This window comes from Micropterus dolomieu, linkage group LG16 (assembly GCF_021292245.1).
Source record: "Micropterus dolomieu isolate WLL.071019.BEF.003 ecotype Adirondacks linkage group LG16, ASM2129224v1, whole genome shotgun sequence".
Lineage (NCBI taxonomy): Eukaryota > Metazoa > Chordata > Actinopteri > Centrarchiformes > Centrarchidae > Micropterus > Micropterus dolomieu.
The window spans coordinates 7,937,994-7,960,707 of NC_060165.1; the positions used below are offsets into that span (position 1 = coordinate 7,937,994).

At 38.6% G+C, this 22,714-nt stretch overlaps 2 protein-coding genes across 5 annotated transcripts; both read right to left on the minus strand.

Moving 5' to 3' along the window:
- LOC123985153 (calcitonin gene-related peptide 2) lies at nt 1–2,388 on the minus strand. Its single transcript, XM_046072558.1, has 4 exons — nt 2,354–2,388; nt 1,222–1,317; nt 582–722; nt 1–465 (listed from the first exon to the last, which is right to left on the minus strand). The coding sequence occupies exons 2-4, from the start codon at nt 1,299–1,301 to the stop codon at nt 291–293; spliced, it is 396 nt and encodes a 131-aa protein (XP_045928514.1). The 5' UTR covers nt 1,302–1,317; nt 2,354–2,388; the 3' UTR covers nt 1–290.
- Nucleotides 2,389–6,847: 4,459 nt separating this feature from the next.
- On the minus strand, nt 6,848–22,329 carry LOC123985006 (solute carrier organic anion transporter family member 1C1-like). Of its 4 annotated transcripts, XM_046072324.1 has the most exons (16): nt 22,311–22,329; nt 21,994–22,061; nt 20,275–20,424; nt 18,753–18,894; nt 18,480–18,612; nt 18,229–18,356; nt 16,443–16,589; nt 16,237–16,335; nt 14,917–15,150; nt 14,584–14,748; nt 12,387–12,582; nt 10,668–10,833; nt 9,744–9,928; nt 8,341–8,405; nt 7,950–8,067; nt 6,848–7,760 (listed from the first exon to the last, which is right to left on the minus strand). In XM_046072324.1, the coding sequence occupies exons 3-16, from the start codon at nt 20,374–20,376 to the stop codon at nt 7,259–7,261; spliced, it is 2,382 nt and encodes a 793-aa protein (XP_045928280.1). In that variant the 5' UTR covers nt 20,377–20,424; nt 21,994–22,061; nt 22,311–22,329; the 3' UTR covers nt 6,848–7,258. The 4 variants fall into 4 exon arrangements, with proteins under 4 accessions (XP_045928280.1, XP_045928282.1, XP_045928281.1 ...); XM_046072326.1 differs by lacking the exon at nt 22,311–22,329 and having other exon boundaries at nt 18,480–18,616; nt 21,994–22,086; XM_046072325.1 differs by lacking the exons at nt 20,275–20,424; nt 21,994–22,061; nt 22,311–22,329 and adding an exon at nt 20,232–20,236.
- Nucleotides 22,330–22,714: the final 385 nt, after the last annotated feature.

The window sequence follows — 22,714 nt, forward strand, 5'->3', positions numbered from 1 at the left end:
ATCTGTTTTCTTTTATTTATTGTTTTATAATTTTATGTGTTTTTATAGTCACATCATGCCATTGTGGAACAGCATTAACAGAGCCACAACACATACAAAGCGAAGGGGGGATAAAAACATATCTTGACTTTGATGGTTTAAATTAAAGGCACTGTTCCTTAAAGTTTATAAAATAAACAAGAAAACTCTGTTCATCGTTCTCTACGCCCTTCTCACAATCATTGTTACGTAAGATGTCTGGTTATATCATCAGAGCACTGGGAGTGCTGGTGGAGCTTCCTCAATCAGTACTAGAGAGGCAGGTAGCTGGGAGGCTGCAGTATGTCCCTCTTGCCGTAGGTGGCAGATCCCACGTTGGTTGGTGCGTAGACGGTACCGATAGTGTTACTGGAGCGGACCAGGAAGTCTGCTAGCCTTTGGGTGACGCAGGTGGCTGTGTTGCACTTCCTCTTCTCTATGTGGTGACTGGGGGGATAACAGAAAGTGCAGAAACTGAGAAATGCACACTCAAAGATTGAATGTTTGTCATACGAACATAATGAGGATTTAATACAGCTGCTGATTTCTGTAAATGCCGTCACCTGTTCATAGCTGTGAGCCCCCTCTGCGGCCGTGTACCCATGAGGCCGAGGAATGGGTTGGAGATTAGCCCAGGAGCTAACCAGCCGTCACTGTCTGGGAGAGCACTCTCCTGCTCGCTGGATGGGCTCGGACTGAAGTACCTGAATCACACAGGGAAAAGGGGCAAACCATGTCACACTAGTAGCCAATGATACCTTCTTCAACACATCCACTAGTCGTGAGAGCAAGAAGTAAAAGTGGCCACTTAGCTCCCCCAAGTTGCACAATGAAGCACTTTCCCACAGATGAGCACAATTGGCTTCCTCCTCCAAAGTAATCAGTGCCCTGCTGCTCCTCACACAGAACATTACAGCCCTTCTTATCAAACAATTTCCGTGATATTCAGCTGCTTGTCTGCTGACCTCAGGTTAAACTTGTATGTTGGTTTCCTGCGTGTTATAACAATAGTCATTTTTATCTGGTGTGTGATCTGATATGATGAAACCTGCTTAACTACATTGCTTGCTACTTTTTAAACTCAGCACCTAATCTTAGACCACTAAAAATATGCAGTATACATACAGTTATATACCCCCCCACACACACAATTCACAGACACACCAAAGAGGTCATTGCTCTGCTTGCACTATGTACACTTACCTGTAACTTGGGACAGCTGTGACACAGCGCAGCAATACAAGCAGCATGAGGAGAAGCACAGGCACCCTCAGGTGATACATAGTGTAGTGTGATTACCTGGACCAACACAGTAGACAGAGCAAAGTGTGATTTATTGTTAAGGAGGGCTAAGGCTGTGAATGCATTTGTTGTAATTAACCTGACCAAAAGACAGCAACACAGAAACATACCAATTTATGTAGGCTAGATTTTCAGTACATAATGTCAGAATGAAACAAATACAACCAAGCATAAAATACTGTAGTTAAAAAGAAGTGACCAGATTAGAGAGAGTTTGCTTTCTAAAAAAATATTTTGAATTTAAAGGGTCATCATTATGAGAAATAAAAATCTGATTTAAAACTGTGCTCAGTGATTCGGTAACAATAATCCACCAGCACCTACCAAGCATTAACAAGTCTAATATTTTTTGTTCCTGTTGGGTAGCTTAAGAGAAACAAATAAGGTTGCAAGTTGCAACTAAAAAATATTTTCATTATAGATAATTTTATAATTATTTTCTTGATTAATCAATTAATATTTTCTATACAATGTCAGAAAATGTAAATAAAATTTAAATAAAGAGAAGAGAAAAAAAAAGAAGCCAAAGTGACATCTTCAAAATGCTTGCCTGACCAAAACACAAACATATTCAATTCATCAATAGTAATAGAAAAATAGTAAATCCTCACAACTGAGAAGCTGGAAACAGAGAATATTTAGCAGGTGAAAAATGACATAGATGATTAATTGATAATCAAAATAGTAGATTGACTGCGTCGCTCTAGAGATACATTTCTTCCACTCCATTTGACACAATTTATACAGTATATAGATATAGTCAGATGCTTTATTACATTCCCAAATTTCTTCAACATCATTTTATGCAACAAGACATATTTGGTGTCTTTGCAAACCCTTTGGATCTTGAATCTGAAACATACAATACATCTGTTCTTGTGAACAAGACAAAATGTGAGTATTGAAGATTCAAAAGGAAATTGGAAAGAGGTAAAGATTTAGCAAGATATTCTTTTAAACCTACAAGGACACTATTGTTATACAAACTACAACCCCAGACTAACTAAGCCCTTAAAAGAGACAGAGTACTTACTTTCTGTTGTGTTAGCTCGTTGCCAGCAGATCCCAGTCTGTCACTGGAGCAGTCCAGGGTTTGTCAGACTGTCACACAAACCGACGGCAACAGTTATAGGCTCATCGCGCAAACCACTTGTGACATCAGCTCTCTCCAAATATAGTCTTGCATTTTCATTTACACAGAATGGGGATGACGGGGGTGGGAGGGTGGGGAGGGGTGAACGGGTGGGTTGGGGTCCAAGAGGGTCTCATATATATCATACGCTCACTCAGCTGTACCTTAATGTACATTCTGAAAACTGTGCACGCGCAGAAAAATTTAATTTTCACAGTACACACACACAAATAAATGCACACACATCTTTGCACGTCACCACCTCAGCATCACCTTCGTCATCATTGTCATCAGCGTCCGTGACGGGGCTGACCCGCCAAAAACCCACACCAGGGAGTGGAACCCTGTCAAAGTGGAAAGCTGTCTTCCTATTTACCTTGAGACACGGAATGAAGTTTTAGGTCACCAAACTCTGGCCCTGCTGCCTCCCTGTGAGCTTCATTGACAATGAATAATACATGTGACGATGAATTATCATTAATAATGGATGGTGTCTCATTATTTTGATGGGACACGTCACAAGCAAGAAAGTACTAATTAATGAAGTGATGGTAAAACATGAGTAACACTTTACAAGCACGTGACCTGAGACTCTGACTAGTTTAAGAGTGGGTTAGCACTGACATCTCTCTGCAATAGTTTCCTGTAAACTTGGTTTGAAAAAAAAAAGTATTTTTCTGTAACTTTAAAGCTGCTATAATCAATATTTTTATATTAACAATGGATCAAATGACGAAGTGTAATGTGAAAGGTGTTGCTCGTAATGGCAAACCAACAAAGAATTATCAACTAAAGCTGCAGTTTCCCTCAGCTCTTAAGGGCGTTTGAGGGTCTTTCTGCAAATTTTACTGTTTTGGTTCACTCTCACAGCCCTCATCGTTGTTTTAGGCCACAGCAAGCAACAGTTTTCAGTGAAAAAGCTACAACAACTGTCCAGCATAAGATTAGCAACTATCTGGTGAACTTTGTGGAGCATTTGGCAGCAAGACCCAGGTTTTTCTCTCAACATTTACTGCTTATCAGAGCTAAAAGGAAAGATTATATTTGACTTACAATTGTCATGTCGCCAGAAACTCAAGCATTTAGCAGTTAGCGGTTATCAGAGCTAAAAGTGAATATTGGGCTTACAATCTTCCGGTGTGCTGGATGTTTAAATAGGCAAGTGTTTGCTCCCAAGTTCTCTATATAAACTTAAAACGTGATGCCAGTGTTTGTGTTTAAAGCTTGTGGAAGCTTCACATGCCCACTTATATATAACTGCTAAAAAAAAAGAAAGGAAAGAAACACAAATGCAGAAATTTCTCATATGAAATAACCAAGTCTGTTCTCATTTTAGAACAAACTGGACCCCTCTGCTGAGAAAATTGGTTTATGCTTTACATGGCCTTTAGTGCTCACATTGTGGTACATATTTAGCTTTAAGAATCTTCTGCTGCACAGGAGCTGATGTGTTTTCAGGTGAAACAGAGCTTTGTTTGGATTCAAATGAAATGTGTACTTGAGACACACTGTAGGAGCAGTGATAGCCACTGTGGCTTAAAGAGAGGCGATCATAAAAATGTAATTATCGGAGAATGCAAGAAAAGAACACATACAGTTTAAAATGGTTACTATGACCATGTTTGTTTGTGTCCATAGAGATCATCCCACAGTCTCAGTGGGGAAATGCCACCACAGGCTTCAGGCTGCTGGTAAGTGCTGGTGGTTTTCACCGCAGCTTTGAGCTAACACAGAGATATAGTGCAATCCTAATGGACATGTAACACCCCCAAACCCACCAAGGTCCAACAAACACCTTCTTGTGTTTTTCCTGTAAGCTTCCCAACAAAACTTGAAGGAACTGCAGACAAAGAAAGAGTGACAGGATGTTTTTCAGATTTCTCTACTTTTATGTGGATTTTATAGTTTGCATGTACAGTATAGGCTATTTATGGAGTCAACATTATGATGCTCCAGCCCTTCCCTAACACTCCTATTTGTTATTTCCAAGCTGATTTCTGCAGATGAAAACATATAAACAGTTAAATTATTTCAAGGTGATAGTAATAGACTAGTAGTGGACTAAAAACAATTGATTCCTTTGGCTATGTACAACAGATTAAAAAAAAAAATTATACTTATATCCAGTTTCACTGGCAAACTCTTTAATTTCTCTTTAATATATAATTAACTTATTAAATATCTAAGTACTCTAGTGGGTATGAGGGAGGTGTTTAGAAAGGTTAATATGCACAATACTGAAAGAAAGGACAGGGTGGAAGGAAAGACAGAGGAAAGAAAAAGGAGAGTGAGGGAGAGAAAAAGAAAGAAGAAAGTGGGTGGTGTGTGTAGGATTTTAAGTCTATTTTTATAAACTATTGTCTGGGGACGCATGTCTCCTGAATGCTTGTGCTGTCTTGTCCCTTAGACTACTTTGGTAAATGTGAGGGGCCAGATGTTCAACGGTAGCAACACAATTTCACTGCCCACGTCACAGAAACAAAGCCACTGATACCACAGCTAACCCTCAGTTTACAGAAAGCTGTGTGAACCTTCACAATCTTTAAGGTATCTGGAATTCTTCTTATTCCGTACTTACACTTCAAAGGTGCTACTCCATATAGAAACTTTGTTTCCATTTTCACATTCAGTGCAGAGATTTGGGCTTGACAGCTCCAGCACACAAGCTTAATAACGCTTTATTAGTATTCCTCTGTCAGTGGACATAAGAGGAAATAATAGTCGCTGGGGAATGATTAGTAGATAAGTAGCTAGTGCCAATAAAAGTAATGGTGTTTATTGTTAACTGGGGCTGTGTCCAGTATTGCACGATGTGCTACTTAAATGAGAGATACTCAGGTGCGATACAGTGGTGGAAGAAGTACTCGGATTTTTTACATAAGTAAAAATAGTATTGCTTAGCATAAAATGGAAATACACAAGTAAAGTACAACTACCTCAAAATTGTACTTAAGTACAGTACTTGAGTAAATGCACTTAGTTACATCCACACGCATGTAACCAGTGTGTATGGTCTCCTTCTAGCCCACGATGCATCAATAGTCATGAATAAACAGTTGACGTCACTAACACCTACCTGTACAGGGAAAACAAATGGCATTTGTTTGTTGATTAATTGCAAGGAAATGAAGGACTCCTTGATCAGGAATGATGGTGTTGTTTTTCTGTCTGACAAATAATGCTCAAATATGCAGTTGTTCTTTCAGCCTAGTTATATCACTGAAATCTCTTCTACATGTAAGTTTAACACTAGGCAGCTCATACATGCAATCAGGCCTCTGGTGAGTTTCCCATTCATGAAGCAATACTTGTTGCTTCATAGCTTGTTGAACCGTAGTATTGTAATTCCAGTAGTGTCAGTGTACACAACAGTAGTAATTTAAAAAAAAATCATTCATCCAGACGGAAAGCAGAGATCTTCAATTTCAATCTGCAACTAATGCAAGACATGAGATGTGCATGCGTCCACACAAACATATCTAACTTTTACTCAAATTTAAAGCTGCTATTATCAATATTTTAGTAGTATTTTGTAGTATTAATAGATTTAAAAAAGCATGTAACGTGATAGATGTTGCTTGTAGTGACAAACCCACAGAGAATTATCACCTGACTGCAGTTCTTTTCAGCTGTATAGCATCGTTTAACTGTTTTGATTGACTCTGACAGCTCCCATCAGCGTAATTGCCATACAGAGCAGACAGGTGTTCTAATAACAGCAGACAGACAGTTAGCGACTAGCTGGTGAACATAATGGAGGATTTAGCAGCTAAAGAACCAGATCATTTCCATATATTTTGGGAGCAAACCAAAGCTTAAAGGAGAGTGAATATTGGGCTTATCTTCCGGTGTGCTGGATATTTAAATAGGCAAGTGTTTGTTACCAAGTTCTCTATATAAACTTAAAAGGTGATGCCAGTATTTGTGTTTAAAACTTGTGGAAACTTTACATGCCCACTATGAATAAGTGCTAAAAAGGAAAGGATAAAAAAACTCCTCAAATGCAACACCATTGAACTGCTCAAGGTGCAAATAAGCCTATGATAAGCTCAAGATGAGTCAGTATTGTATTTACAGCTTGTTGTGCTGACCCCAAGTGGCCAAAAAAATCAATTTCCTTCAGGTTTAATTAACAATTACATACATTTGAAAACTGTATTCTCAATTATATATCATAATTAGCCACTTGTGAGGATGGAACCGAACAGGAACATCATTTTCACATAACTTGTGTCTACAGCGTGAAATTGTGTAACAATGGTTCCATGTTTGTTTGAGACTGTACATAGATCCATCCATCCATCCATCCATCCATCCATCGGCAACCGCTTATCCTGCGTACAGGGTCGCACGTGTACATAGATCAGATCTGCAAAATTTAACGTGACAGTTATATAACACATTCTATGATTCATTTATTGACATAAAAAGAAAAACATTTATGTTGACCAAGACGTTTAAGCTATAATGTTTTTTAGGCTGGGCCTTGCAAGGCTACTGTGTAATCATGTTGTCACTCTGCACATCAGTGCTTTTTCAAGTTTCATCGAATGCTTCTACAGCTGTGAAAATGGGACCACTGGAAGCCCTTTTCTTCTTCAGGACTGAGTGTAATATAACAGCTATTTCCTGTAACAAAATGGTGGAAAATACTGTTATGATAGAGCATGCTATAGCCCAGATGAAAAAGCAATCCCTCCTGACATTCCAAGTAATTGTGACTTTTGGTCAAACTCAGTAAAATTTCTACAATGGTCCCGCTTGGCCTTGTTTGACTGTGTTTTAGATAACACATTGGTGAGCACTTTAGTTTTGTGGTCCATTAGTTTCTCTGCTCTGTGTTGGTTCTTTCGCTAACTCATTCTTGTCATCCGTGTGATGGATCAACATTTCTTTTTCCACCTGTGCACTCGTCTCTTTGCAAAACTCATCTTTTCCCTCTTTTACTTCCTCCTCTGACTGCAGCAAGTTCGTCTCTATCTTTGCTTCCTCTCTTGGAAGAGGACTAAACTCAACAGTGGTCTCTGTCACGGATCTGAGCTGTTGCCTCTCCTGGGTGTTCTCCAGCTGTGTTGTGATCCTTCCACAAACTTTGGGAGCATGAGACAGTTTGGGAGTTTTAGGAACGTTAGGCTCCTCACTGGGATTTGATGTGGCTTGAAGTTCAATTTCCTTTGAAGCTTTTGTATGCTGCATCTCTGTTTCTCGTTCCGGTTTACGAAACTGTCGTCTAAGGAGGATGATGACAGCAATGATGAAGAAATATGAGGAACCACTGAGACAAGTGATTAGACCCAGGAAGATGACCCTGGAAATAGAGAGAAAATGTTGGAGACTGCAATAAAGAACATCTTTATTGCTATGTTGTTTAAAAGGTGGAGAATAAAATAATTACATGTAATAAAAAGTCAGCTATATGTATTTGTACCACTCAACACTTAAGCAAATTCATATTAGCAGTCACATTCTGTTTTCACATTTGTAGTCCATAGCATACCTGTACATAGCAGAGTCATAAATTCGACATGCCCCCCTGCCCCCACACATCTTGACTGACCACTTGAGGCAAGTTGAATCAATCAGGGCTCCGAAATACACAGGTGCAGGAATTCCACCTACAGTCAAAGTATCACACAAATATATACTGCTAGAACATTGCAATGGAGAGAAATATTGTGTCATATATCTCATGTTGTCTTATTTTGACTCCCACATACCAAACTAATACAAATATTTGCACTTAAACTGGACTAAAAATTTGATATTTTTACCAGAGGAGGGAGCTTTAGTTGTGGGACCTATGGGAAACTGCACTAACATTAAAAAGCAAAACAATTCCAAATCAAAAAGTTTACACTTCACATTCAACTAAAAGAAATGAAGCTTACCAAGAGTCCTAGTTAACATGGTCTGGATACCCAGCGCAAGGGATTTGAGCTCTGGTGAGATGCATCTGTAATTACAAAACAATAGAATCAGAAAGAGCTTTATTGCCAAATAGTATTTTACACGTACGAGGAATTTGTTTTGGTGATAAGGTGCTACACATAGACAAACATACAGCTGACATAAATAAATGTAGAAATATATAAATATGGAATAAACAAATGCAAGTTATATAAGAGAAAAATAATACTACTAATACTACTAATAGCAACAGAAGAGGATGTTGTGTACATATATATATTTTGACAAAATATTAAAAAATATATAAAAATTTTAAAATACTAAGTCACTTATATATAGTTTTGTAAAAATTTGCTGCACCAATCAGTTTCTTTGAAGGAATATCTTTACATTTTGGGCTATAAGATTTTTTACTTTGTTGCTGAGAGTTAAGATTGATATCTCTTGTGTCTGTACGCTTAATATGAAGCTTAGCACAAAGGTCAAAAAGAGGGTGAAACAGTTAACCTGGCTCTGTCCAAAGATAACAAAATTCACCTATCAACACCTTTAAAGTTCACTACTTAACATATTATATCTTTGACCCCTCGTCTAACATGTACAGTATAATGTATATAACATGTTATTTTGTGAACATTAGATGTACTTGTAGATATTATTACCTTTTTCCGAGTCCTTGTAGCGTCATATTTACCATACAGACATTAAAGAGGTCATATTATGCTTTCCCTGTCCTTTAATGAGATATATATCTTTCTCTGTGCATGCTCTAGGTTTGCAAAGTGGAAAAAACCCCAAAAAGTCCACCCCAAAGGGAGTTCCCATCTCCCACAGAAAACAATGCTCTGAACTGCCTGAAAACAGCTCGTTTGTATTGTAGTCCAACCTTTTCTTCCGCTTTCTTGTGATGTCACAAGAAAACACGCTTCATAATGCTCACCTAGTGGCTTGTCACACACACCCTCAAAAACACCAGTGAAAAAAAAACTGAGCTGCAGCACACAGTGACAAGACGTCCACCTGCTGCCTCTCCTCTCCCTTCCAAACATTAACTACCTTCCAGGCAGTCAATAGACATAAAGTTGTTACTGTGATATAGAGATAGAGCTCAGTTAAAACTTTATGGAAGGAAGACACATTTGTTACAAATGATTAACTAACCACTCTGAAACTCTTGCTCCAGTCAATGTTGCTAAGCTGGTCGGCAACATGTACCGGCTTCTCAGGACAGTTGGTCCTTGAGTTGAGTGCAGTTGGTTAACCGCACTCAATGGATGATGTTTGTGTTGTCCCTCACGACTCACTTAGGCTCACATCTTAAGAATGAGATACAGTAACACTAATATTCCCAGTTATTATTTCCTTCTTGCCAGGATCCACAAACCGTATGATGACCATGTAGCCAGGTGTGGCTCCCAGAGAGTTGATAAAGGAGCTAAGAACAGACACAGCCATGTAGGAGGTGAAACTGCGGCTGCAGTCCTTAGCATGAGGACACTGGCCCAACCTTACTGACGTACTGCTGCCTGCTGGGTAGGAAGCAGACACACAGCTGCAGTTGTGAAAGACCTGGTAGAGAGAGAGAAGACTTACTGGAAATGAAGAGAAGCACAACCCAATTATAAATTGGAAAACAAGCCTCTACTTAGAGTCAGTCAATTCACTATGAATAAATTATTTTCCCACTGTGATTTCTTGACAGTAAAATAGCAGATTAATGATTTTGGATAAATGGTTTGCAGAAACAAATGGGAAAGAGTTAAGGAAAGTACAGTGAACTTCATTCACTGAATGAAGACTGTTAGATGCAGATGAAAGCTCCAAAGGCTAATAAGTGAACCTTCGTGCTCAGATGATTTTGTAACATACAATGTAGTGACCATAAAGGCGTACACCATTCTGATATGTGGGACCTTAAAACTAATGACATATTGACTAATTCAGGTAAACTGAAAGGACTTGAGATATGAGATATTGTTAGTAACTCCAAAGAAAAGAACATGAATATTTGCTTGGACTTGAGAGTGTAGAGAACAGGGAAGGAAAGTGATTCATATTCTGGTTTATCAAAACACATTCTCTTTCTTTGGAATGCAGCCGCATGGTACCGTTAATAAAAATGTCTAGTCAGTTTATGGTGAAGCTGCTCAAATGCTTTCAATGGTGATAATTTGGACAACAGTGGCAGACACTGTTTGATTTGTGAGTAGTCAAGCAACCATGTACTCATTATAAACCTGAATATCATCCTCTAACTGGCTATTAAGCTGCTTTACAATAAACACTGTATTCACGAATGCAGCCCTACTGTGTTCTTGCCGTATCCACTGGAGCTGAGGCAGCCAGCCATACATGGAGAGATGTAGGTGATGCCGCTGTCTGAGCACACAGGGTCCCACTCCTCTGCTGAGCAGGAGCAGTCTCTGTTACACTCTGAGAAGAGCATATCTCTGTTGGATGACACAGTCTGCGTCCTACAGGGCAAAGAGGGTTTATATTTTATATTATAATAAGAGTTCCTATGGTACATTATATTAGTTTGTTAAAGCTGCGGTCAGCTTCATAAACCTTTCATGTCTCTGTTATGTTTAGCCAAGGGCAGAAAGGAAATCAAGGGATTTGGACCCAAAAGCAGAACACCAGGCAGAGCAGGGTCAGATTATAGTGTAAAAAGATGAACATATGTATGGTTGGTGGAGGCAGGCAAGGCTCAGAAAACAGGTGAGCAGCCCAACACAAAAGGCAAACAAATCCAATCAAGGAGGCAGGCAAAAATCTAAATTCAAAATAAACAGAAGTCATGAAGAAAACCCAACACACAGAGAAACACTGGAGAAATGCAAGGCAAGGACACTTGACAAGAGGACAAAGACAAAAAGACCAGAGGCCTGTACTACGAAGCAGGATTTGAGCTTAGTGAGGTTACTTCAGGTTTAACCTTGGGTTATTTTTATGCTGTGGGTGATGAGGGAGAGGCTTTTTTTTAGCTGTATCATCCTACAGAGACTTATTGCAGCACAAAAGCTGTGTACTTGTTGTACTTATAAAGATATGACTGTAAGCCTACTCACCAATTTGAAATGTGTTTTATATTTATATTTTTATTTGCTCCCAAGTCTGTTTCACGCACCCTGTTTTTTTTATTTGAGGCTGAATGTTATTCATATCTTTTGGTTGGTCTATTCAAATTAAGTTTAACATGAATTTGTTTATTATAACTTTAGGTTGCATTTGTTTCTTTAGGCTATAGAGACTGGTCATGTTTCGCCCCACCTTTTGCTTTTTGGGCACAAGTAATGTAGGTGAGTTTTCAGTAAATGTTGAGATTTAGCCTTTCAAACAGAATACTTTTATGACATGAATGGAATGACATGAATTTTTCATTTTGTTGCTTTGAACAATTTTAATTTAGAACAATGTTTGGAACATTTTTGAGTGTGGTAAATTAATGAATCAGATTTTTTTAAGTGATTTGAAAGTGAACTGAACGACCGCTTTTAGCTAAGCTGCAAGAATAAGGCTGAAATTTCATACACCCCATAAGAACACATCAAAGCATCATATTGATGTTATATGACTGTTTCTTTAGGCAATCGTACTGCCTGTGATTTTCAGTCTTGCCAGTAGACTTGTCCATTTTTGCGATTGGTCATCTTCTGCAAACACCTCCCCTTTTATGTTAACGAGCTCATGGCTGGATTGGGAAACCCAAGGCTGACTTCCCGAGTTGATAACCAGCTTTGTTTCAACTCTTATCCTGATTGCGATTGTTTGGGTTAGTAAAACCAGATAATGAAAAGATATCCTGGGTATGCAGAACTTGCTTCGTTGTACAAGCCCCAGGTCAGCACACAGAGAGGGGTGGAATAATAACACACAAGTGGCACTCATTAGGGCAGGGCAGACAGTCATACAGGCGGGAAAACACACAAAGACAGTAAGCAAAGTTACACAAGACACAGGAAGGATCCTTTCAAAATAAAAGCGAAATAACAAATCCCTAGACCAGGACAGTCTCAGCACTGACCCGTTGTATGAGACGGTGAGCCCAGCAACGGGAATGTTATCACACTTTGTGCCAAACTGCAGCAGCAGAAGGAGGTATGCCATGAAGGATGTGGCAAAGGAGAGCTGAGCTCCTGATACCAAACTCAGTTTATACCGCTTCATGAGGAGCCCTCCCAGGAAGATCCCAACTGCCACTGCTGGCAGGTTCAACACACCTACAAGAAAAACATGAGGGGGTATGGACGCTGGGAGGTCCGTAGAATGTCTTCATAAGATACCTTTTTCTCTCTTAATCTTGAGCTTTGAGCAGAAGTGCTGGAGAATTGTACCATGAGTCACCAGGCACTGCCAAACTTTGATCTTTTGAACTTTACGGGAATAGTACTGCTTAATCATAATCATTCAGACCCTGATTATTCTTACTCAATCTGCGCACATTTCTTTATCTATTTTAAGATAAATCAAACATTTAGCCTTGAGTGAATTAATGAGTTTTGGCTCCAAGTGAGAGGCATTCACTCTTTCTTTAAGTGTCTTTAACACAATTCACATTTGCTTGTATGCTGGCCGTATGATCTACTATACATATAACCAGAAGTATTCCTGGAAATCATTGTGATATCATACTGTTTTAGGGTTCCCAAGCTGCAGTTTGAATCAACTGTCAGACTGTATTTCTCTCATGAATGTTCTTAAAGGGGGAAATTTGTTAGCAAGCCAACTTTGGGACTTTAATGATGGAACATGGCCAAGGGCAGGATTGTGCAGTTTGGAGCAAAGGAGAAATCTCTTCCTTTGTCTCTCTGTCCTTACTGGTGTATTGTTCTTTTTTTGTCAACTACAGCTATGCCTTCATTGAGTTATAGCTCTACCATTAGTTATCTGAGTATAATTCTATCTTGAAGTATATCATAAAGTGAGGTAATGTAACTTTTGCCACAAAAAAGAACACATTTTTTCCTGGCTCAAAATGGAGGTAGCACAATCCTGATTAAGTGCACACGTTACAAGCAGCATATTATATAGTTCTAATAATTATATGATTGAAGAAAATTATTATTTTCACATTAAGGCATATTTTATTTAGAAAAAGGGTGCCCTTTATTAAATATAATAAAAGCTAATGTGTTAATTTAAACAGTTAACAAACAGCAAGATGTCAAATCAAATAAAACACCAGCTCTTGTTTTCATTTATAGTTCAGGTTCCCCTTGCACTGTAGCTGATTCCTGGAAAATTAAATGTTCATCTGCATTATCCTGTAGTGTCCCAGTAATATTTGTTCTTAGGGAAGACCGGGATGGTTGTAACATTTTTGACATTTCTGATTGTATCTCGGAGCTCTTTAAGCCAGTGTGTTCAAAATGTGATGCAGACTAGTTATATGTTTCTGCTATTAGGAAAAAAATGCATGAATTAGTCTAAAACACAAGGAGTAAAATGTTACAATTCACTCCATAGTCTGGGTTAATTATAATATGCCCTGGGTTGTAATGTAACATATGAATATACTGTCAATCAGGCTAGAGTTACTCGGATCCACTGCACTGTGTAAAGTTAACCAGTGCCTTTGAAAAAGCTTATTAGCAGTCGGCTGTTAATTTTTTCCCTCAAGGACATTTTGTTTTAAGCAAGTTGTTCGCTAGCCAACATTAGTATCCTGGTTAAAATCACAGTTATCATGAATTAGAGATGCACCTAACCAAGCTAGCCACCGTCTCATCCAAAGATGGTCACGATGATATTACACTATATTTAACACTTTATTTTAAACATCGACCAGCAGTGAAAAGCAGTTCCGTATATATATTATATTATTTTTGCTGTGTGGTGAAGACATTACTGGCAGAAACACTGCCACGCGGGGGTGCTGCAGTCCAGCCAAACAGATGGCTCTTTCCTTCCTCTCTGGAAGTTTTAGCAGCGTCTTTAAAACTAAAGGACTCTTGCTCAAATTAGTACTGCTGCTTTAGCCTAACTTGGTCTGTATGACCAGTGGCTTATGGTGGCTAATGTTAGTTGACTTAAGATAGATATTGCTGTGTACTGAGTCAGTTTGGTGACCTTATGACTTCTCTACTTTTGCTTCTGTTACACTACATTTTACCATTTACCATGATCCCAGAAATTTCACTTTTACTGTTATTCAGACATAACCTCGCTATGGGAAGAGGAGGATTTCTACATAGCAACAATATTAATGCATTTTTTTTTACCTATGAGGAAGTTGGCCCTAGATGCAGACTGTCCAAACTGCTGCTCCATGTATTTGGCTTTGAAGGTAAACAGGCCAATGAAAGAGTTGAATTTCAGGATGCTCCCACAAAGGAGCAGGAAGTAAGTAGGAGTTCCTAACAGGCGCTTCAATGAGGGAAGAAACCCTGTGGAAGGACATCCAGACAAAATACAAGTAATGATGCATAAATTTGCACACACACACACACACTCACACACAGCATAATTTAGTAAAATACTAAATCTGTATTAAATATGTACATTTGAAGTGTTGCAGTGTTCTGCTATGGGAAGAAGAATATGGTTGTCTCAACCTTTAGCGATCTCAGTCAACTTGAGGTTGTGATTGGTGTTGAGGGTATCCTCTGTTTTATCAAGGATCTCAGGGGTGGGAGTTGGCTTGCCCTCATCTCCCTCCTGCTTTGGCAGCGAGCGGGGCAGGAACCAGAAGGGAATGCTGGAGATGAGCAGGAAGGCAGAGGACACCAGGAAGCCCATCCACCAGGCGCCCACCCAGCGGGCATCTTTAGGAGTGATGGTCACACTTTCTGTATGACAGAAAAGTTTTGAGTGGGTGCAGTTTCAATCTGCAGATTTCAGTCTGTCAGTTCCTTTGTGTGAAGTGACCATATTGGAAAAAACAGGGTAATTGCATCCCAATTATCAGTGATGGGACACTCAACTCTCTAGTAGCGACACTGCACACTTTAGGTGGACTGATTGAGTTTGTTTGACAAATAAATGATTGATTTTACCTTATCTATATGCGAGAGTTGAGACAATTCCTCACAGAGACACTCAGAAAAGTCCTCTGTTGTTAACCAGTTATGACAGGTGTGCAGTCTATTTTTAGGGTAGAGTGTCAGACTTTGCACCAATTGGCAGGTAGCTGAACCAAAATTAGTCTGAACTAATTCTCCAGCAAGAGTCACCATGTCTCTTCTGTCAAAACATGACATTCTAGCCAAAAAGCCTTCTTTGGTTTAACTCTATCAGCCTGTCAACACAGGATGAGTTATTTTTTTCATGCCAGATTTTCAACAACTCTCTAGTGGGTAAAACAATAACTCGAGTGGCTCCAGCCTTCGCCATCTTGGCAGTGCCTGAGTCGCTTAACTCCTGGTTAATCCAAAAATGGGCAAAGGTGGAGCTTCAGTGGGCCCGAATGAAGCTTGATTGCTGCAGCTAGCCACCTGTGACAGCGCCCACCTGTCACTCAAGGTGGCCATGCCCTTAATTATGCATAACTTTAAGGCTTAGTATAATTTAAACAGTTGAGTAATGTAAAAATTCACATTAAAAAGAACCACATTTATTTCTGTCTGAAATGGTTGGCTGAAAAGAGAAGGCTTCTATCTGCAATCTCACACACTAGACAACACGCTAATTTCCTGCACTATAACATCTTGGATTAATGTACTTCTTTTAGCCCAAACCTAATCAAAAAAAAAAAAAGTCATGTAGTAGGTGTGTCCTGTGGTACTGTGGACATGCAGAAAGACTTACTCGGCTGAAATGAGGACTATGACTGCAGAATTTATCAGTTGTAACAAGCTAAATGATTAAGCCAATGTAAGCTTTTAGAATGAAGACTATAATACATCCTTCTTGCAAAACAAATGCATTATACTTACCCATATCAACATAACCAATATCGACATATAGTTTGGCACAATAGGAGCCTAAGAGGAAACCAAACATGGGCCCCAGGAGAGTAATGGTCTGGAGACAAGCTGCAAATCCCAAATTAATAAAAAGATTAACATTTTTCATGAGGTGCTTGAGAAGAGATGGGTTTCAAAATTCCACTAGAAACCCAAAATGAGCAATCACATCTTACCTATATAGAAAGGGGAGTTTTCTGCTTTAGCAAAGTCGTCAATATAGGAGATGCCCAGAGGTGTTACCGGCGTTTCTCCAATCCCCCGCAGAGCATTCCCGAGGAACACATAGATCCACATGTTGGAACCAGACTCTCTCACACAGACTCCATAAAGACAGACACACACATAGGAATGCATGATATTGATTGTGTTACAAAGATTATTTTCATGGACACTGCTATATGCTTATGTTATCTCACTATGTATTTTTGTCGCACACATTTGCACACGGAGTTCAGACAGATTCTTATGATAATTTTGGATTTAAAAGGAGACTTTAGCGTATGTGTATAAAAGCTGAATTTTAAAATAACACGTCAAACTTTGTATGGAATCCCGTCCCATTCACATTATTGAGAAAGAGAATATAAAGTCTACCTCAATTATGCTGACTACCTCAGACAAGATGCATGAATACAATGTCGTGTTCATTCAATTTCAATTTAATAGGATGTGGCTTTAAGCTTGCATACCACTGTATTGTATGTGACTTCCAAATTATGTTTCTTTCTAAATACAGCTCATCAGGATAGCTGACCAGGATCAGTACATTGCATTTTCTGCGTGTATGACACTTTTTTGTGAGAAGAAGAATTAATTATGGCTCGACAATAGAATGACTGATGTGATATTTCAACTGAAGCACATCGCATGGAACTAGAACAGATTGGAACAAGAGCTGCTCCTCAAAACATTGAGGAATACATAAACAGATATGTGTTCAAGCTGAAGTCATTACTATAAATATTACAGATGTGTGCTTTCTCAGTGACGCTATAAGATCTGATGCTCCCACATATTATTCTGTCTCTTTTCTCTTCCTTTTTCCGGCTTTCAGCTCTTGCTGGCTTGCAGTTCTATCTGCATTCAGACTGATCAATGGCGCTGTTGACGTGAGGTTGTGAAAACTGAGTCTCTTTTTAGTTCTGGTCACAGGGAAAGGGAAATTTTTTATTGACGTTTTTGACTTATCCGCCACCCAAGAGGTGTAGCTTCCAGCAGGGGAGGTGAGTGGTACTGAAGGTCAGACTGAGATTAGTGCATTCCAAGGATGGTTGAAAGACAGTGAGTTATTAAGGGTCATAACCAGGTTTCATGTTAATACACTTTGTATATGCTACTGTATGCTGCTCTTGTGATTTCTTGTTCACTGACCATAGCAAAAACATCTAATATAGTTTGTCCTAAATGCAGATTTTTGATTTCAACTCCTTAGGCAGAGGTTTGTTAACTGGCTTTTTTACCCACCCAACCAGTGTTGTATTTTTGTTTAGTTTTAGGTTTGTAATTCTTGTGCTACTCGTCTTTGTAAGCTTCAAGACACAAGCATAGATATGTAACAAGACTAGGACTACACAGCCATGCTAGTGGCATTTCACTTACACATGTCACCTTCCTATAGGAAGTCACATTCATTCTCTAGGCACCATCAATCTCTGTACAAAATGTCATGGCAATCTATCCAATTGTTTTTGAGATATTTCAGTCTATACCAAAGTGGTGGACCGACTGAGACAATGTTCCTTCCCACCTAAAGGTACCTATATACTGATTGTTAGCTAAGGCTGCACAAGGTAACTTTGCACTTTGACTAAAATTGTACAGAAAACCTTTAACTAAGGTCTAGTTCTAGAATAAAATTTACTTTCTTGCTTATTGCAGATTTAGTTGAACATAAATCCAAATGACTTTTTGTCCTTTAAAGGCACCCATTTGATCCCAGCATTTAGCCCGCAGTCATACCTTTGTTGTCTTCCACAGAAGGCTGTAGCTGAATTTCAGGTACTTCTTCTGTTTTCAGAGGATCCACACAGGCAGCAATGTTCACACTGTCGTTCTGGAAAACCTGAATGACTGTGTCATACTTGTAGCTGTGAAAACCAGCAGTGTGACAATGACAAATGTAACAAGATTACTTGGAGATCTGTTTTCATCATTACGTTTTCTTTTTTTAGAATTGTCATTTCTAAAATACGTTTTTTGTTGTTGTTTACCGTCCCATGAAGAAATGTGTCAGGCCAGTGAGAAAGGCCCCTACAGCCATGATGAAACAGCCTGCAGCAATGATTCTGGGCCGGTGCAGCTTGGCCCCAAAATGACTGACCACAGCAAGAAACAACAAGTTGCCTACCTCCAAAAAAAAAGAAAACAAGAGAGCAGAAGAACAAATCAGCTACAGAGTCAGAATTTAGAAAGTAACCAGGAACAAAAGTAAGACCTGATCAGATGCACAAAAGATTAGTGTGAAATCAACAGATAGATGGTACCCATCTCAAAACTGCCATCTATGAGTCCAATGTGTGTGGTGGAAAGGTCAAAACGTCTCTCAATCTGAGTGATGGAGCTTTTCATGTAGGTTCCTGTCAGAGCCTTGGAGAAACAGGCAAAGGACTGCGCCACAATAAACAACTAGAAAACACAAAGGGAAATGTAAATCATTAAAACAGGCTAGCAACCCAGATGTTTTACAGCCAACGCTTTATTGTAATAAAAAGTTCTATCATTTTCTAATAAATGTCCTTCAAGTATATGCTATAACAGGAAATCAGTCATCTAAAATCTTTACACCTGGCCACTTGGGGCAGCAGAAACAACACAACAATGACATCCCTTTTGCGGCAGTTGCTGCAGTTTCAGGTGATCATTCTCTGTAGGTTCATCACTAATAGCAACCCCTTTCTCAAATTCTTTTCACATTGTCATTTGATACATTATTAATTGTCATTATAAAATATACATTTTATCCACACGCACTTTGTATGCTGCTCATGTATGCTTTGAAATGGTTTCTGCCTCCTCCATTGCAGCCTCCACAGTCTTACGTTTTGCTCTGTGTGTGGGAACCCTGGAGTCTCTTTATTACTAGGTTAACTCCCATTGTGGATTACTGCAATTCCCCTGCATGTTTTGCTATGTACAGTATTACCTCTATCATGCATTATTGCTAAAGAGGCTTTGATTTGCAGTTTAAATTTCATTGTACAATGTACTGGCTTAAGTCTGATGGATATCGACAACTTTGGGCTCAAAATTCTCTTGTTCTTAATTAGAGCACATACAGCTGATGATGGCATACAGTGTAGTATGATTTAATGTACTTACTCGTCTGAATTGGAATGAGGGTTTGAAGAGTAACAGGCCAATATTTTTGAGATATTGTTTAACTCAAGAATGTGAAGCAGAAAACTGCACAGTGCCCAGATAAAGCTGCCTATACATTTTTGTATTTTTTATTTTATTGTCAAGCTATATTTGGTGATGATTCTGACCCAACATCTACAGACTGAGCTAAGGCCCATTAGGAAAATAAGTCTTGGATGAAACTGCTGTATAGATTAGTTTGGGGAGAAATGCTCCATTATCTTTGCACATGCTGATGTAGTGCTGCAATCAGGCGAGGCTGAGCTCAGGACAGAAATTGAAGTGTTTGACAAAAGTTGATGTGCTGATCTAGAGTAGGTTTTTGATTTTTGAACACAAGAAAAGATCTGCTCTTGGCTTGATTCTACCTACTTTGAGGGAAGGCATATCCCTAAAATGTGTTCAACTGACCAAAAACTAATCTCACATTTTAAGCTTTTAGCCATCCATCCATTATCTACATACTCTTGTCAAAGTTTGAACCCTTGTTGTCAGGGACCAGTGCTAACAACTCCACCACCGCACGACCTTTTAGGCATGTTTTTATCTACAGTCTACACTGAATGCATCAACAGAATGAACTTCAAGAAGGAAAAGAGAATTACAAGTAACCAGCCGTGACGTGTTGATTATGGATAGCTTTAGTACTTTGAGAGTGGAGATGCCAAGGCGTTTTCTGTTCTTCTGGTCAGGCTCACACAGAGCCTGTTGGCTGGTCATCTTGTCTCTGTCCTCTGATGCTTCCTCCATCCTACACTAAATGTTTGCCTGCCGGTCTATCTACCTGCTCTCAGTGCACTGCAAGAGAAGAAGACAGACAATATATACAATAAAACAATGAAGGTCAAGCTAAAGATATGCAAATGCATTCTGACTGAATTCACTCTTCATCTATCAATTCAATTCAATTCAATTCAAATTAACTTTATTGGCATGAATGTGTAACAACAATATTGCCATAAGCATCATACAAACTACATAAGAACAATCAACCCCATACATTTCATTAAAGTGTAAAGTAATCAAAGCGTATGTGTGTTTGTGTTAAAAAAATAAATATATATTAAAAATTAAAATAAAATAAATAAATAAAACAGTAAGTGCGTATGTGTGTTAAAAAAATAAAATTATATTAAAAATAAAATAAATAAATAAAACAGTAAGTGTGTGTGTCTGAGTGTGTGTGTGTGTGTGTGTGTGTGTGTTAAAAATTTTTTAAATATATTAAAAATAAAATAAATAAATAAAACTATAAGCGTGTGTGTGTTTGTGTGTGTGTGTTAAAAAAATATATTAAAAATTAAAATAAAATAAATAAATAAAACAGTAAGCGTGTGCGTGTGTGTGTGTGTGTGTGTGTGTGTGTGTGTGTGTGTGTGTGTGTGTGTGTTAAAAAAATAAAAATATATATATCTATCTATCTCTGTCTGTCAATTCATAATTTATCCCCAAGGAACAACAACTTATTTCACCTAGTAGTGAAGTGAAGTGTAGACCTACACAATACAAACAGTTCAACATATTGGGAATTAAATGAATTCCCTTTCTTGCTGAGAGTTAGATGAGAATATCAACATCGCTGTACTGTTCGTATGGTACATATGTAGTTGGAGGCAACAGCTAGTTAGTCTATCTAGACAGCTCTCTCTCAGAGGATAACAAAATCTGCCTACCAGCACCTCTAAAGCTCACTTATCAACATCCCATTTTTTTCTCCTCTTTATTCTAAGCTAAGCTAACCAGTCGCTGATTGTAGCTACGTATTTGTCTAGAGCTGTGATAGTGGTATCACTCCCGTAACTCACTGCAAGAGAAGTATATTTCTCATAATGTTGAACTATTCTTTCAAACTTGGTTTACCCATTACTCATATCATATAACTGATATATACATTTTGTATATTTAGATATATTTATAGTACACATCATTTTAAATGGTATCAAACAAATGTTAACACTGATTTTAAGAACATAGAATAGTTTTTTTTTTTTTTCAAAATTGGCAGTTGTTTACATAATGATCATTTTCATACAGACATCATAGTTTACCAAGCTTTTCGTTCATCACAACATCAATAATCTAGTAATAAATCAAGGACAATTATAATTAAATTTTCAAAGCTTACAATAATGGAAAGTTGCAAGGATTCTCAGTTATTAAATATGAGCATAAAAATGGTCTGATTTAAATTTAAATTACAGAAACATTGTAATGTTTGAAAAAGATACATTTTAACAATCAGTATCAAGTTATTTGGAGTTCTGTGATATTGAAACATATCCTCAAGTGCAAAATCCTAGTGTTAAGCCAGTTCTGTCAGTTCAGCATGACGTCTGAATTAGTAAAGTGAGTGAAAACAGCTGTTACCTGTGTAAACTCCACCAGCGTCTTCTACTCACAGTCCTCTCAGCTCAGTAAATGTCAGGAGCTGCAGGCTGAATCCATATCAGAAAGGAAAATGGTTTCCGATGAGTATGTTTTTCACCCCCCCACCCCCACCCCCCACCCTCAGGTTTAGCCTGGTTAATACTCCCACCCAAAGCAGAGCTTGCCTTTATAGTCTGATCCATTCTTGGAAGCCCTGGTCTTATCAAATATAAATGTTTCAGATGTAATTATATTTAGAGCAATAGATAGCAACGTCACTACTGCAAAGCAACAACTGAGGAAGTTTAATGAAATACCTAGTGCATCTCCAGGCCAAGGGCACCTGGGTCTCCCCTCTCTTCTTTTTATTCTGCTCCTCTTTAAGCAGCCATGTGTCTCTCCCCCTGAGAGGAGGAAAGCCTGCTCTCCCAAAGCTCCTATTTTCCTGTCTGAGGGCAGAGCAGTTACTTGGAACCAGGGGGACAAAAGGCCTCGCACATTTTTATTCTACACACTTGCCAGCCAGTCCAGGAGGGGGACAGCAACAAGAGAACAGAGGGGAAGGCGGAGGGAAGACAGATTAGTAACTCCAAACCAGCTCCATATCAGATGCTTGTTGCTTCAAACAGGAATTTAAAAAGAGTTGTATGAAAGTTACGTTTTTTTGAAAGTTTCAAAAGAAGGTCCGAATTGCCTACATATATCTATATCTATCTAACAC

Excerpts from the sequence above, each read along its gene's own strand:
- LOC123985153 (XM_046072558.1), bottom strand. The coding sequence starts at position 1,301 with ATGTATCACCTGAGGGTGCCTGTGCTTCTCCTCATGCTGCTTGTATTG. Across the intron at positions 723-1,221 it reads ACAGCTGTCCCAAGTTACAG|GTACTTCAGTCCGAGCCCAT; the intron begins GTAAGTGTACAT and ends TGTGTGATTCAG. Across the intron at positions 466-581 it reads GGGCTCACAGCTATGAACAG|TCACCACATAGAGAAGAGGA; the intron begins GTGACGGCATTT and ends TTATCCCCCCAG.
- LOC123985006 (XM_046072324.1), bottom strand. The coding sequence starts at position 20,376 with ATGGAGGAAGCATCAGAGGACAGAGACAAGATGACCAGCCAACAGGCT. Across the intron at positions 16,336-16,442 it reads AAACTCCCCTTTCTATATAG|CTTGTCTCCAGACCATTACT; the intron begins GTAAGATGTGAT and ends TGGGATTTGCAG. Across the intron at positions 8,406-9,743 it reads GGCTACATGGTCATCATACG|ATGCATCTCACCAGAGCTCA; the intron begins GTTTGTGGATCC and ends TTGTAATTACAG.